The following is a 17,467-nucleotide window of genomic DNA, read 5'->3' on the forward strand; positions in this document are numbered from 1 at the left end:
TTAATAATTCACAAATGTGAATTGCAGCTTTTAAATTGACAAGAAAGAAACAATTGATTTATCTCATCCCTCCCCCTGCACTGTCTTCTAACATTTTCAATCACAACAAACTAACACTTTTTTTCTTGCATGTCTGTTTAAATATTTTTATTTAGATTTATGTAATTTTTTCATGGTTTATTTAAGGAAGTATGGGAAAAAACATTTTCCACATGCAGTAGAGAAGAGAAGGAACGTAGTGTTAAAAAGGATACACATACAGATCTGAATGTTAAAAATAATTTTAAAAAGAAATTACAAATCCGCACTGACATATGAAAGTATTCATTTATTTTTTTTCCTTGTTGGCATTGGTTACATTAACTCCACATAAAATATAAATTGGGTATTTTAACAGTATTAATGAAGTTGCTCAAAATAAAAAAATAGGTATTCTCATTGCGCTTAGAAACTACTGTAATAGCGCTATATAAATGTACATTATTATGGAGGTAATGGTTGATACAGATGGGTGGGTGGACCTGCAGCCAATAGCGTACCTATGGGGGGGGGGCACATGTCATTGCCCCCCTCATAGGTTTAAGACCTTTTTTTGTTGCAAAATGTACTTTATAATCTGATGAGGACCCTTCATTTTTTTTTGCGTGTCTGGTACGAAATCCTTTATTTGTGGTTGAAAACCTTTGTATCATGTTTATTTTGCTTGTTAAATTTTTGAGCCCATGATTTTGCCCACCCCCCCCCCCCTGTGGAAAATCCTAGGTACGCTACTGCCTGCAGCTCTATATTATTAGATTTTCATTTTTTTTTGCTGGGGGGTGGTTATTATGTAGAGATGAACCCAAATGATATGAGGCAAGATTCAGTGTACAGCTCAATATGATGCATGTAAAGTGATTTATTAAACTTGAAATATCAATTAAGAACTGGAATGACGAATGTTATGAATATAAGAAATCTATTAAATATGCTAGTTCATCACAACTTTAGCTGGGAGATGACTGATACTTTCTGTACAAGTGATTTTGGTATACGTGTACTGTCCAACTACATTTATATGTTCATTACAGGAAAATTATTAACTAAATTGTTGGCTTTTTATAACACCATGGCCAATAATAGCAGTCCTGAGGGAAAACTTCGAGGACTCCCACCCTCTGCATTCACCAATCAACTTGTCGTACAGGTCTTACAGCAAATAGATAAAGATTTTTCCTGGTCTGCATTTGCTGATATCCTGAACGAGAAATTTTCAACAAACATCTCTATCCCAACTCTACGCCTGTCAGTGAATAGATGCCAGCAGAAGTACAGGAAACTCCAAAAGAATAGTAAAAATAAATGTGTATTCAATAACTTCTGTACCACCCAATTCAACATTCCCAAAAGAAAACCTACCCTTCCAACAGCCTCTCTTCAAGTACCTGCAACTCCAACAGTCCCTACTCTTCATGTTTCTCGGCCAAATCCAAGGAATGAAGATGTAATGTTACTGAAGGAAAAAGTGTTCAACCTTGAACAACAGCTTAAAAAACATCAGAATGAAGTTGAAGAATATGCATCAACATTAGGTAGTGTCAGAGGGGGAAAGAGAAGGGTTCAAGAAACAATTAAGAGACTGCAGAAGAGCAGAAACAGTTGGAAAAAGAAATGTAAAAAAGCTCAAAAAAAGGTGAAAAACAAAGACACCATGATAAGCAAACTAATGATGAAGCTTAAGTGTGAACAAAGAAAGAATTACATGTTAAGGAAACAAGCACATGAAGGAAGGAAGAAGATAAGAGTAATAAAAAACACAAGACTCATCAACAAGCTGCAACGAGAATTAGATGAACTTAAACAAGACATAGAATGCAGGACGCGGAAACGTAGGAAAATACCCACCAAACAAGGACATTCCTTCACCCCCGAGATAAGGGAGACTTCATATTATCTACAGGTTAGAAATAGAATGATAAATAATTATGTTTTAAGTTCAAATATATTCAGTACAACATGGCAACATTTTGAAATGGAGGGGGGGGGGGGGTCACCCAGGTTATAAAGCATTTGTACTTATTTTGTCAAGAACCCCCCTTGTAAATATTACTACTGCTGAAATTTTCCAAATTATAAGCAACTCTGAGTACCCATCCCCCCACCCCGATTAGATCCAATAAATGACTACCGGTATTTAAAGGAGATCGAGCTTGCAGAAATAAATGACATCTTTGTACTTGCAGTTATGTATCAAAATTACGACACACCCCTCCTCGGTAGTTTAAATGCTTTTTACAGGGGCCGTGGAATGTTTTTCAAAGTGGGGGGGGGGTAACCATGCTAAAAATCACAATCATATGGCCATTTTTACGTTTTTGTACATGGTTATGGAAAAAAGTGTGAGGGGGAGGGGCTGAAACCCAGCCCACCCCTCCCCCCGGCCCCTGTTTCATGTTTTAACCGCGAAACAGTGGCGGATCCAATTGAGAGCACATCTGCTGCCACCCCCCCCAAAAAAAAAAAAAAAAAAACCAAGAGCTACCTTTTTTTTTGCTGGTTTCGTTTCAATTTTTCTGAAAAAGTGCCCCCACCTTGATAGATACTGTAACCACCCCTACAGCAAACAACCAATTTACCTAACATTGGCATAGAAAATTGAGTTTATAAACATTTTTATACATAACTTTCTACGATTAGAGTATCAAAATAGTAGCCCTAAAACTTGTTCAAATTACCGTAAATATGCAAGTGATGACCATATTTTTGCTTATAATTTATTTTGGTGAAATAAATACTTGACAATCAGTAGCGAAAAGGTTTTTTTTTCTTGGAAATTCCTGGATCCGCCCCTAGTTTAGAATTTAGTTCCTCATTAGTAGGTGTTAGTAAATCTCTGAATTATTTTGCTTATTTCATAATTATGTATTCACAGAACATAGGGGTTTCGGAGGAAAAAGTCAGCAAAGCTATGGAGATTGTTGGTACAACTTTATGTAATGTCGAATTTTCTGGCCCTCTACCATCCCGCCAAACTCAGTCACAATTCGCATCAGAGATGAAAAGTCTTGCTCGGCAACAAGTTAATGAGGAACTCGGTGATGAACACAACACAACATTGAAGTACGATGGAACAACTAAGAAAAGAGTTGGCCATCTCGTTGAATGCGAAGTTCAGTCAACCAAGAATTGCTATCTTGTAGGACTTAAGCAACAAGCTGGAGGGTCAAGCAGTGATTACGTTAATTCAATAAAACAATCAATGTCACAAATCAATCCACAAGTATTCAAGTCGGTATCGAACACAATGACTGATAGAGCCACTGTTAACAATTGTATAGATAGAAAACTTGAGGAAATCAATGAAACCAAATTAAATAGTTTTAGATGTGGCATGCATCCACTCGACACCATAGGGAAAGCTTGTGACAAGGTACTAGTACAACAAGAGAAATATTTCAGAGAACAGTTTAACAGGTTATACAGAAAGAAAGGTGAGAGCTTAGTTACATGTTTTGTGAGAAAGTTTACAGACCTCTTCCACAATCAACAAACGGGATGCTGCACTGAACTCGCGGCATTCTTGAAATCGGCAGGATGCCCCATCTATTCCATCCCGAGATGGGTTGGAAACAGATTCAATATTTTATTTGACTGTTCTTCATGTATTTTAGTTATGACACCCTATATTCACGAATATTTCACCAAAGTAAACAAACCCACAAATGATCTCCAATCAGTAATACTACAATACATCTCATCACAACAGATTCAAACCGCTCTCCATGCACTAGCCACTGTAGGTAGAGTGATAGCACATCCATGGATGCGAATGATTAACGATGCCACCAGCATTCTTGAAACAAACAGGAGCTATCAAGAAGCAGTAAACCATTTTAGAGAGTGGCAGCTAGACCCTTCTGATATGTTGAACCCGAATACATCAGCTTTTCATGAGTATCCATCTACTTCGGAAAGATGCCTCCCCAAGCCTGGCAATGACATCAGAACAGAACTCCTAGGACTACTGTCAGGGATGATGGAAGCATGTATTGAAGTGAGCACCAGGCAGCTGGAATCACAATTGATAGGAGGCAGATTCTGGAATCCAAGCATGGAACTTGCTGCAGAAAGTGCATCGTGTAGTTCTACAAATATCTCGGGTGAGAGGCAGTTTGGCAGAGCGGATGCAATGCTTCATAGGGCCCCTAACATTTCTGTGGGTAAGGTCGAATCCAAACTGATGTTTTCATCAAATGATACAGCCTCCTGGCTACAAAAATTTCCTGTAGATGAAAGAGAAAACAAAATAATGAATGCAATGAAAATGGGGAAAAATGTGAGGCTAGAGGAGCAAAAACAAAAACAAATTGTTGTAAAGTTAGTACAGGAGAGGAACAAAATGAGGAGAAAGGAACTCACAGAAAAGGAAACAAAACAGAGAGACAAACTTGAGAACATCATAGAGGAGGTAATCAGAGAGGGTCTCGTTAGGACAGCAGATGGACTTACAGTAATCAAAGACAAATCGGTTACAAAACAAAAAAAGATGCTCACAGCTCAAATCAGATTTTATGAATGTGTAAACAACATCAAATCCAAACATGCATTATCGAAATGCTGTGTAGATGAACTCAAGTCCATCCTAACACAAGAGATTGAGAAGGAATGTATGCATCCTACAGTTGTTGAGATAATGCATAACCCTGAAGTCATTCTAAAGAAAATGTTCAAACAGAAATGGGAAGAAGAGGAAAGTGGTGTAGAGAAATGGTGGACTGGACATATTGAAAAATACAATGAAAGCGAAGAGGAATACAGCATAATTTATGATGGTCAGGAAGAGACAAATTACATGACAAGAGCAGAAGTGGCATGTGACCTGCTTTCTTCTGACTTTATATTTATATAGTAAACATTATACATCTTACCATCATGTTTCCCAACCTGCATGCAACGTTGAGACTATTGGGAAGGATACCGCTTTTTATATTCGTACTGTACATGGAGGAGTCCAATAAAGATGAAGGTTTGTTGCATTTCTGATAATACTGTTGTTGGTGCCATTGGATGCAGAAGAGCAATCAAATTTAGCCCTGAGAAAAAAATACAACAGAAAGGTAAGTCGAAATTTCTCACATGTTTAATAGTCTACTTTGAATATTGCCACATATTTTTTATCCATAGCCAAGTCAATCTAGAATGTCAGTTAATGGGAGAAATTGATATTGCATTTTGATTGGACATAATTTTAAAAATATAAAAAGATAGTTTAGGAAGAAAAATCAAGAAAACGTAAATTGACAGAATAAAAACAATATTCATAATTATAACAAAATTAATAAAAATTAATGATAATAAAGTTGAAATTTGTGGCATTCATCAGCCGAGTACGATTGACTAGCTCCTTTAAAAAAAGTTCTGTATATGGCGTACTATGGATCTGTAAAAATATTTTAAAATTGTGTGAAGTTTAAAGGATTGAGCATGCATAGGAAATCATGTAAAGGCAAGGATATCAAGTGAGGATTAGAAAAAAGGAATTACATCATCCCCCACTCCCTAAAAAAAAAAAGACATCAATAGCTTGTCAAAACCATATCTTATGTTTCTTGTCCTTTTTAATGTTATTGTTAGGGATCAAGAGAAAGGATGAAAGGGGTGGGTGCATTCTTCTGTTTCATACTTTCAAGCATCAGTGGTGGAGGGAAAAATTTAACATCTATAATTATACAGTGGACAGACAAGAAACAAGAAATGATGATTAAAAATAAAATGAAAGAAAAAATTCTCGATCTAAAAACTTGAAAAAAGAAAGCTGCAAAACCAATGTTATCAACTCACATATTTGATATCCATCCCAATGGTCTTCCATGTCGTAATTGTGCACTGTAATTCAGATAATCTAGTTAAAACATGTCAAATTAACTTCAAGTATCAATCGTCATGCACAGCACACTGTGCCAGGTTGGTAATACACGCCTTATTGCAATGCCAGCGATCATCAGCTGTCTGCTCCAGCTGATCAGCAAAACAACAAACCCGGCGCTCAATCCTTGCAAAACAACAAATATGCGTATCACAAACGCACATGCATATTTATGAGCGCCGCGAAAATGACCAATCTCATTCACAAATGATGCGCACTTACGCTTCGTCATCATGCCGCAAGAAGCGCGAAATGCGCGATGTAAAATCTCCACCCCGAATTGGCAATCCCCGAATGCGCATGCGCGGTGGTGAGTTATACTCGATGGTCGACAATTCGTTCGGAATGGACAATACTTAGAAATCATTTTTTTAAAAAATCATAACTTGAGTTATTCTTCATCATATGTCATAATCAATGCATCATCGTAATGTGTGACACATTTTCTTTATGTTGAGGTAAGTTTCAACAGATTTGGATGAAGATTTTAATTATCAGTGGCGTACCTAACTGAGTGGCATAGATCTATATACCGGTAGTTTGTACCGTGTAAAACAAAACTTGTGTAACAACATTCACAAGTTACACAACGAAAAATCATCCATAGACTGTGTACAACGGAAAGATCATCTCCGCACAGGGATTCGGAGACCGCTGATTGGTCAATCGCGCAGATCACGTCATGACCATGTGGTCGCCAAAATAATTCCTTCGGACTGCGTGCGGAAGTATCGATAACGATATATACGGTCACATTGTGTACGCAGGAAATGGTTTTGGTTCGTGATCGGATCGCTCAGGTATCGATCGAAAATCTGCAATTTCATGCATACTCACTCACGCGACGCTCCGAAACTCGGAAGCCAATTGACTTTTTGCACGTTGCGATAGACTACAAATTCCAATGAACACGATGCCAAATCGACGCTAATTCATAAGATTTTGACAATTCGCTTACCTGTGTGGTATCGGTGAGAAGATAGATCCTCCGAGAATACCTTTCATAATTCATATAAAATATAGGAAAGTGAAATTCTAGGTTGATTTTGGTACGAGGTGATTGAGAATTGCACGCTTGTTTTGGTGGAATACTGTGTGGGGAAATGGAAGGCTGCACTGCGCATGCTTCCTATATTTTCATTTATAAATTGGCTCTCGGCAGTGGCTGGATGACGTCATGTAATAAGCAAAAATGTACACGACTGCTAGCGTTCACGCTCCGCTATCCGTTGTACACAATTTGTCACTGTGAGTTATGACCTTTATTTCATTTAAAAAGTATTGTTAACTTACATTTCACAAAGTTTCACTTCTTTTCCACGCTTCTATCACTCGGTCTCAAAATTATGATATTATTATTATAATTTGCTGCATTCAGTGATGTTTCTAGTTTTGCCATATAGGCCTGCTGAAATGAACATAGGCCTCTTATATTCTACATGACATCTCTGATTTATCTATTCGCCTTGTGCAACTCAATTCACAGAGTCCAATTCCCTTTTCTCTTCCAAAGATCAAATCTCTAATAAACCCTCAATGTTTTGTAACTACAGGAAGATCTACATCACACCCCAATGGAGCTGCTGCTTGTATGTACTTTGATGTTATCATGTTTGATAATTCAAAGTCATTCCAGTACACCTATCATTGCTAATCTACCTCCTGAAGGTAAGCAACTTTCAAACATTCAATTTTCAATTCAATTTCATTCACATCTCTTTAAAAACATCAAAAGATCAAGTTTACAAATCAATACAAAATACAACATACATTATAGATTATACATAACATTATAAAAAGAAATGGTAAAGATGAAGTGAGGAGGATGTGGGGGATAAACAAAAGGCCATTGGCCTGTCAAGGTAAATCCCAGATTTTACCCCACTTCAAAAAATAATACAAAATAATACCACAAAACTAACAACATTAAAACAACATAAAAGGCAATAAATTAAAAATTAAATTATTCATATTCAAACTTAAGTAAATACAATTTATATTTCCTCCTAAAAGAATGAGTAGTTTGACTTTCTTTGAGGTCATCTGGCAAGAGATTCTAAGACTGTGGCCTTTAAAACTGACAGTTGTTCTTGAAAAATTATAATATTGCACAAGAAATGCCAATAAAATGTATGTACCTTTTTACCATTATTAATGGTAAAAAGGTACATACATTTTATTGGCATTTCTTGTGCAATATTTATTTATGTTGACGTTATATTCAAAGTATTCATTAAAATAAATCAACAATAGCTTCATTTCATAAACACTGTACGGTATATGAAATACGGTCTGGAAATGACCAACTGGCTTTGAACTGCCCCAAAAGTGAATATGGCATAAGACGTTTCTTGTTTCAAGGCGTAAAGCTATGGAACAAGTTAATATCACACATCCCTCATGAAACTTCTCTTACTACCTTTAGGAAGAAGCTTATTAGTTCAGCACTTATTATGATTACCCCTTACTGCATGCTACCCCCCCCCCAACATCTCCCATCCTACTATTCTTTTTTTTCTTCATATTTTCATATAGTTTTTCTTCTCATAATTATAGTCATGCCTAAGCATTTTCTAGGAATACATGTACATGCATGTATACATTTGTTGTTGATTTTTTTTTCATTTATGTATGTATTTGTTTGAATATTGTATGTAATTGTATTTTTTAAACATATCCACTGGACCCCTCAGAAAAACAGCCTGTGGCTGAAGAGGGTCAACCAGCCCACAAGTAGAGAACAAATAAATAAAATCAATAAATTAATAAATAAATAAATGAATATAAATAAATAAATAAATGGATTAATAGATTTGTGAATGAATGAATGAATGAGTGAATGAATGAGTGAATGAATGAATATATGAATGGATTAATGAATGAATGAATGAATGAATAAGATGCATTAAAAGAAAGAGTCTCCAAGAAATCAACTTGCAACATAAGCCATGAACACAGTGTGTCCCCCCCCAAAAAAAAAAAAAAACTTTGATATACAGCTGAATTTATTCTAATTTTTCCTAATAAATATGCAGATTTTATAGAAAAAACTCATTCTATGTTCACACTACTGTAAAAAAAATTATTGGGTACCGCTTCAATGGTTTCAAATACACAATCTATTATGCAACAGTGACCAGTGCTTTTCAGCTTTTTCCAAGTTTGCATGCAGCACTACTGTATTTTCTGCACTGTCTAGCATATCAATCCCTTTAGATCATTTAGAATCTGAGTGACCAGGGAATTCTCTGATCTGACCAGGGAATCTCAATAATCTAAACCAGGCTCACTGAATCACAATCTTGATCATTCTCAGAAGGGCATGAAATGTGCATGATATTCTTTCCCAAGTTTGCAATAATTGGAAATGCACAGTAAAGGAGCTGATGGAGACAATAGGCATTGCAAGTTTCATGCATGATACAATTTTTCACTATTACATACATATTTCAACAACTGCATTTTTGTAATCATTATTTGAGATTAAAATTTCTGAGGTCAATTTAATTTTACCTAGTTTGATTATAAAAAAATCAACTGGTAATGTTTGTGTTTACAGACTGTGATACACAATAGGGTATGTAATATGAAATATTCTACCTTTAGGTTTATTTGGATATTAAAGTATAGGATTTTGTTATTTCAGTTCGCCAATGTTTTAAAATCATGGAAGAAAATCATTTCAGTAATGTGCAACATGATCATGTTCAAATTATCCGTTTGAGCTCATTGCATGCATGTAAAAAAACATCTCTTATGTAACAAACTTGTGATTAATTCTTGTTATTGTTGTGTTCATGTTTCAGTTGCCGGAGTGGAGAAAGTTTATTCTAAACCTGGTACCATGGGTTTTCGTATTCTACATCGTGAATCAGACAGCGCCCTCATCGGAGGAAGAGAAATGCTTCTCACATTAAATCATAATGATCCAAACAGTCTTCATAAAGTAAGGGTTTACTTAGAAAAATGTGTTGTTTTCACACTGTAGGTATTCATTTTCACATAAATAGGGACTACATGTAGACGAGACTTTACATTAGTGTACATAGAGATTGTATTACATATGTATGTGTGAGGTATATATTTAGAGCTGCCAAGTAAAGTACAGATTTTCTGTATTTAGTAATAAATAATGAGGATACTGGTACTGATGGTTTCATGCAAAATACTCATTTCTGAAGTTTCAGTTTTATGTGTTATTCTATAATATTTATATGAGAATACTGATTTCCTGACCAAAATACTGATTTTCAGCTGTTATAATACTGAAATGTTCTTGTTCAGGTTGACAGCTCTGTATTTTGTAATGTGTTCCCTGGTATTACAGTCTGTGATTTATTTTGGCCTTTAAAGATGATCTCCACAAACAGAAATTAATGGTGAAGACTGTAAACTTTAATAAGTCAAAGACTACAAACTTAAGTCCAAGTAAAAGTATAAAGGGAAAAAACAAACGACAAGACAAGAGTCTATTTTGAATTATAAATATGATCACCTTGATTTAAGTCAATGTAAGCATAGATATAATTTCATGAGATTATTTGAGATACATATATATTCCACCCAGCTTTTATATATATGTATATATAGCCAATCTGTTTTTATTATGATTTTGAAATGGTTACCTACATGTAAAATATATCTTTCAAGGACATTCATTTCTACTTCTTTTTTTATTTGAACAGTGTTCAGTCAATTTGTATAATTTTGATGTAAATCATAGATAATTTATAATAAACATTGGTGAAATACAACAAATTATTATGTGTGTTATATAAAGTCACACATGTTCACTGTCATTCCATAGGATGTATGCTTCTGATTTAGGATTTTATTTTTTTTTTACTTTCATCAGAGTGTTGAAGAATTCAAAACTTGTGACAATGGCGATGCATTTATTCAGTGTCGAACTCGTACAACATTTAAAAAGGTAAGTTTTATCTTGTGTTTAATGATGAGGAAAAGTACTTTAATACCATACTACTTTTACTACTTCATGTACTACTACTACTGCTACTACTATTACTACTACTACTACAACTACTACTACTACTACTACTACTACTACTACTACTACTACTACTACTACTACTACTACTACTACTACTACTACTACTACTACTGCTGCTGCTGCTGCTATCACCACTACTATTACTTAGTTATTACTACTGCTCCTACTACCACTACTACTACTACTACTACTACTACTACTACTACTACTACTACTGCTACTACTACTACCACTACCACTACTACTACTACTACTAATACTACTTCTACTACTACTATTACTACTACTACTACTACTACTACTACTACTACTACTACTACCACTACTACTACTACTACTACTACTACTACTACTACTACTACTACTACTACTACTACTACTACTACTGCTACTACTACTACTCCTACTACTATGTAGAAGCGCCGTGGTGTAGCGGTTCTGACTCTCGCCTTGTAATCAGAGGGTCTTGTGTTCGAATCCCACCATGGCCTAGCGCCCTTTGGCAAGGCGTCAATCCACACTTTGCCACTCTCACCCAGGTGCTAATTGGGTACCGGTAGGAAACAACCGTCATTGTGGTTGGTTTAGCAAGTTTGCGCCTAGCAGGCTGCTTGGAATGCTATGAATCCAGTGACCGGGTAATAATAATTGTGAAGCGCTTTGAACAGTCGTAGATTGATAAAGCACTATATAAATGCCAATTATTATTATTATTATTACTACTGCTTAAAATTCTACTAAAACTACTTCACAACGACAATTACTTTATTTTTACTACTGTCTGTAGTTTTTCCTCATCACTTACTGCTGCTACTTTGTTGATATGACTCTAATTACTGCATGTACTTCTATTTGTTTTCTTTGACTTGTGTCACTATCAGTTTACCATGTACCCATGGCCACTTCTCACCACGACTCCTGCAGATCCATACATGAATAACTTCTTGATTGTCTACTACCCCCCCCCTCCTCCCTTTGTTTACAGGATAGAGACTGTTTTAACTTCATAAGGATAGCAGAGGTAATCTCCAACAACATGCTACTGGTGTGTGGAACGAACGCCCTCAATCCAAGATGTTATAACTGTAATCTCACAAGAAACAGTGCTGTGAGTACCGTTACATCAGCTTTCAATTCTTTAAATGCTCTGGAGCCTCTAGTAGAAAGAGTTGTATTTGAAAAAAAAATTATAAGTCAAGTGCAAATCCAAAATATGCACCTTTGATTTTTCCGGATATCAAGTTGTGTTGGATTTATGTATTTGTTTCCATAAAAACAAACGTATGAATACAAACAGATCGAGAAGCACAACACAATGAAATAACGGATGTGAATAGCATTTTATAAAAAAAAGAGAAATATGGGATAAAAGAGGCAAGATATTTACAAAATATGCTGACATTAAAAGAAGCTAGTGTTCTTCAGGGCTCTGCTGAGTTCATAAGTAAAATTTGTGAACTTGAATATGAAAATAACTTGTAACTCTTACATTTTGTCCACACCGTTGTACATCTGTTGACGTATTTCGTTCACAATTTTGCACAACCATGATTTTCCTATATGATGAATGATGAAGGACGATATAATAAGATATATGTTAACATACTCTTCAGAATGCATGTAAAGGAGTGGGGGGATTATGAGAGCTGTACGTGTTTGGGCAATTGGAATTCACAGTCTCAGTTCAGCTAAAATACAAGACCTGCCATATAGTGCTTACACTCACAGCAAGCTTCACAGACAAAGATCAACATACATATTTACTGTGCTTTCCTGATTCATCAGTGGTGAAGACAATAATATATTTATACTTCCTACACAATATTGAATGATTTGAGCGCCAAATGATGTGAAATATTACATCGCTACTGTTAGTAATTTATGTAACATTTGACTATCCATACTTAAACCACAACTTTAAACCCGAGTTTAAGTTAAACCGACTTCATAATACGGGCCAATGTGTTTTCAATGCTTTACAATTCTATTTGTCAGGGTATGCAAGAAGTGAGTTGTCCCGGTCCCAGAGGTGACGGGACATGTCAATTCAGTAGATCACAACCCCTTGGGACAGTGGATGGTACCAATATTGCACCAAAACACTGGGAACTTAATGCTACTTCACAGTACTCAGGTTGGTACACAGAACATCTTTAGTCGTTTTAATAGTTTGGATCACCATTTTGTATTCAGTTTTTGAATTTTACTCTTCAATGTTAATTAATAGAAATACTAAAACAATTATTTTACAAAATCAGAACTAATCAGGTCATTGGAAGTTCACAAAGCAGCATTGAACATAAAGAGAAAACAAAAGAGAATACCTGAATAAAGTAAGGTACCTTGTCAAAAGTCAGACCTTGGCCTTTCTTGCAGAAATCATTCAAGCTGTCACTCATAACCAATTCTCACATAATACAAATGATGCACAGATTTTAGTGCATCGGTGCGTTTTGTGATCAGAGAATACTATGGAACTTAAACCCATGAGGTGCAGCCGAGTGGGTTTAGACTAGTTCCCATAGTTACTACATACACACTAATTCTACCGATGCACAAAAAAACTGTGTATCATATTTTTCAAGGAATGGTGGAATTTTCTGGCAAAAAAAAATCACAACCATGCATACCAGATGCATGGCTGCCCATGCATCAGTAATAGGCATGGGTGCCATTTTGTAATTCATCATAAGCAAAATAATCTAGAATGTGAGGAAAGCTGATATGAAAAGATGCATTATGCCATTATACATGTAGTATAATAATAATAATATTATACAGGTTTCTTGCCAAAAACCATGGTACAGATTTTTGACCAGTTACCTTAAAACAGTTCACTGGCTCTTTCCTTTTCTCTATTTACATATATGTGTGTGCATGTGATATTTATGGGCCTTCGGCTCATGTGTTTGGTTTTCTTTCTTTTTTCTTTCTAATTTCTCTTCTCTCATTTATCTTTATTTCTTCAAACTGAATGAATAACTGAATAAATTGAAAAAAATAAATAACTCCCGCACACTCCCACCTGTATACCAACAGATGATTTTTACCCGAGTAAGTATCAGGGCTTATGTAGTAAGCCTCAAATACCCTTCTTTTAAAGGAGGTAAAACATTGCTCTGTGCAGACTCAGATTTGCCTAGTAAAAAAGTCACTCTTTGGTGATCTAAACTTTAGATTAAAAAAAAAAATGCTTAAATTTTTCAAGATGATCTATATTTATCTGATGCAGACTCGACATATTCATGACAGTGATTCTTTCTAAACTTTAATTTCAGATGGTCAGTTATTCCTAGGAGTTTCCCAAAGTCATGGTAAATCAGAGACTACCATCTCTCGGGTTGATGTGTATCCAGATAGTGGATTCACCAACCGACTTGATACTACATCTTACTTCTCAAGATCAGTCAATGGTAAGATATGCAAGGTTCCTTTGATGCAGTCATGCAAACTAATGCTTATTGGAAGCTGGTGTCATTGCCCTGTTTACATGAAGGTGTACAATGTTATAAAATTGATTGTAACTGTTATTACACGGTATGCCATAGACATGAAGGTCCAGAAAGAGTTGCGATCAAACGCAACTTCACTTTCAACCAATGAAATCAAGTATTAGTGACTTGTGATTGATTTCTTGAGTTGTGTTTGAAACACATTTCAGCAACAGGCCCCTGAAGTGGGAAACAGTAAAAAATATCACCATCCGATGGTGCAAAATAAATTCTGGGAGAAATGCACTTGTCTACATATCACTCACATCAACATTTACAATTCATTTACAGTATTTACAATACATCAACACCAACAATTGGAGCGTTGTGGCCCAGTGGATTAGTCTCCGGACTTTGAAACAGAGGGTCGTGGGTTCAAATCCCAGCCATGGCATAGTTTCCTTCAGCAAGAAATTTATCCACATTGTGCTGCACTCAACCCAGGTGAGGTGAATGGGTACCTGGCAGGAATTTATTCCTTGAAATGCCCCAGTGCTGTAAAAGGCTGCGGGGCTAAAGCCAGGGTAATAATATCCAAGTCCTTTGGAAACACATAGAGACGTTATTTATAATGTGTTATGCGCTATACAAGAACTGTCTATTATTATTATTAATATTTATCAAAACATTGTATAGCTAGATAGAAATGAAATGAACATTTATCTTGCCAGTTTATTTCACAGTGAATTCTACAAAATGTGATGGCACAAAGCTTCATGAATTCATATTTACATTTTTCCTGAAATGATACAGAGGCTGATTTTGTTGGTAAGCCATTGGTAATTGGAGATCGAGTATACTACTTCTACCGAGAGCTGGCTGTTGAACATGTTAATCAAGGCAAACTAGTATACAGCAGGGTGGCAAGAGTGTGTAAGGTCAGTATTCTTTAACCTTTTGACTTGTGAGTTCTATGATTCCCATAGGCTTTGTGCGGGGATTCGTCTGGTTCCAGTAGGCAATGGGTTAACCTGTTGATAATGGTATTCTGTGATTCCTATAGGCTTTGTGTGGGGATCGTCTGGTTCCAGTAGGCAATGGGTTAACCTGTTGATAATGGTATTCTGTGATTCCTATAGGCTTTGTGTGGGGATCGTCTGGTTCCAGTAGGCAATGGGTTAACCTGTTGATAATGGTATTCTGTGATTCCTATAGGCTTTGTGTGGGGATCGTCTGGTTCCAGTAGGCAATGGGTTAACCTGTTGATAATGGTATTCTGTGATTCCTATAGGCTTTGTGTGGGGATCGTCTGGTTCCAGTAGGCAATGGGTTAACCTGTTGATAATGGTATTCTGGGATTTCTATAGGCTTTGTGTGGGGATCACCTGGTGCCACTAGGCAATGGGTTGACAATGGAATTCTGTGATTCCTATATGCTTTGGGTGGGGATCACCCAGTTCCAGTATACAATGAGTTAACCTGTTAGCTATTGAACTCTGTGATTCCTATAGGCTTTGTACAGGGATCCATCTGGTGCCTTTAGGCAATGGGTTGACGATGGAATTCTGTGATTCCTATATGCTTTGTGCGGGGATCACCCAGTTCCAGTGGACAATGAGTTAACTTGTTAGCTACTGAACTCTGTTATTCCTATAGGCTTTGTACAGGGATCCATATGGTGCCAGTAGGCTATGGGTTAACCTGTTTACGATGGAAATCTGTGATTCCTATATGATTTGTACAGGGATCATCTGGTTCCAGTAGGCAATGGGTTAACCTGTTGATAATGGTATTCTGTGATTCCCATAGGCTTTGTACAGGGATCCATATGGTGCCAGTAGGCAATGTTTTACCACATCATAGTCACCAAATAACACTGCATAATATGCATACATAATAATTCCATTAGAAGTACACAGCTCTCATGAAGCCAAAATTAATCTTCTTTTTCCCCTCCAATTTGGAACTCTTGAATTTTGTTTTCAATATCACACTGTAACATGAGTCAAATGAAAGATATATGTATGGTGTAAAGAGCTGCTAGTTTGCAACTTTTAAACAGTGATTTTGTTATTTTCATCGCATTTCCAATTTCGAATGTGTAATGATTGGCTCCAATTCAATAGCTATTACTCAGGAGCGGCATCATAAGATATTCTGAAAATGAATTTTTTTCAGTTATTTTTTCTCTTTCTAACCATTTTCCATTTGTAAATGGTGGCATTCTGGATAATAACTGCAAAAGCATCCCTTAGAGGAGACATTGTACTTCTGTGGGTTAGCTGCATTTTATCTGGTTTACAAACATGTTTATAGTGGCCATCACAGGGAAACACAAAATGTGGGCTTTATAGACACACAACCTGCCTCCACAGGAATCAGTTTAAATGGTTATTATAGGCAGGAGGCTGCTATAGACAGGTTCGTATACATACAATCTGCCTCCATAGGAATCAGTTTTAGTGGTCACTATAGGCAGGTGGCTGCTATAGACAGGTTCGTATACATACAATCTGCCTCCATAGGAATCAGTTTTAGTGGTCACTATAGACAGGCGGCTGCTATAGACAGGTGGCCACTATTAAAACACAGGTTCGATTGTACAGGGTTTCTTTAACTCCTTTCATTTCTGTTTGATATTCTAATTGTACACGTACCCAATACATGTATTTGCAATTTTGCTTTGTTACAAATCTGAATAATTAGAAATAGTTGTATTTATTAAACACTCCTTCTGCATGTAATGAGAGTAGAGAAAATGGCTTCCCCAGTATCAACATTCACTCTCTGTTTTCCCACGGTCTTTTGTAACTTTGTTGCCAAGTAGATACTTTTTGTTGCTATGTACTTACAATGAATACATAACTGTTGCTATGTACTTTGGCATTAAACAAGAATCAGAGTCAATAAACTGTTGTTTTAGCTCTTTGGTAGTGATCATAACCTTGGTGTTGTTGCACTTTCCTTCGAGACTATAGACAGCTCTCAAGTATCTTGTAATATATTATTACACAGTGCTCCAGGAACTGATCGAGCTTCTACCCTACTCAACCTACAAACAAGTAGAACACTGGTATTATGTTTCATGCCACCTCATGCTAAGTGCCAAAATGAAAACGC

At 36.2% G+C, this 17,467-nt stretch overlaps 2 protein-coding genes across 2 annotated transcripts in view; both read left to right on the forward strand.

Moving 5' to 3' along the window:
* LOC121416262 (semaphorin-1A-like) overlaps positions 1 to 17,467 on the forward strand; it is a 43,967-nt gene that overhangs the window by 1,554 nt on the left and 24,946 nt on the right. The window contains exons 2-8 of the mRNA XM_041609778.1: positions 7,459 to 7,573; positions 9,712 to 9,851; positions 10,761 to 10,835; positions 11,902 to 12,024; positions 12,912 to 13,050; positions 14,195 to 14,329; positions 15,161 to 15,285. Of these exons, the coding sequence (XP_041465712.1) occupies positions 7,480 to 7,573; positions 9,712 to 9,851; positions 10,761 to 10,835; positions 11,902 to 12,024; positions 12,912 to 13,050; positions 14,195 to 14,329; positions 15,161 to 15,285 (831 nt within the window). The 5' untranslated portion in view covers positions 7,459 to 7,479. The remainder of the gene's footprint in view (positions 1 to 7,458; positions 7,574 to 9,711; positions 9,852 to 10,760; positions 10,836 to 11,901; positions 12,025 to 12,911; positions 13,051 to 14,194; positions 14,330 to 15,160; positions 15,286 to 17,467) is intronic.
* LOC121416261 lies at positions 742 to 5,675 on the forward strand. Its single transcript, XM_041609777.1, has 2 exons — positions 742 to 1,939; positions 2,912 to 5,675. Exons 1-2 carry the CDS (start codon positions 932 to 934, stop codon positions 4,886 to 4,888), a joined length of 2,985 nt encoding a protein of 994 aa, XP_041465711.1. The 5' UTR covers positions 742 to 931; the 3' UTR covers positions 4,889 to 5,675.

Source organism: Lytechinus variegatus, chromosome 5 (assembly GCF_018143015.1).
Source record: "Lytechinus variegatus isolate NC3 chromosome 5, Lvar_3.0, whole genome shotgun sequence".
Classification (NCBI taxonomy): Eukaryota; Metazoa; Echinodermata; class Echinoidea; order Temnopleuroida; family Toxopneustidae; genus Lytechinus; species Lytechinus variegatus.

What these genes read in the sequence shown, in the direction of transcription:
- LOC121416261 (XM_041609777.1), top strand. Translation starts at nt 932, where the DNA reads ATGACGAATGTTATGAATATAAGAAATCTATTAAATATGCTAGTTCAT. An exon ending in AGACTTCATATTATCTACAG is followed by an intron (nt 1,940 to 2,911) that starts GTTAGAAATAGA and finishes ATGTATTCACAG; the next exon opens with AACATAGGGGTTTCGGAGGA.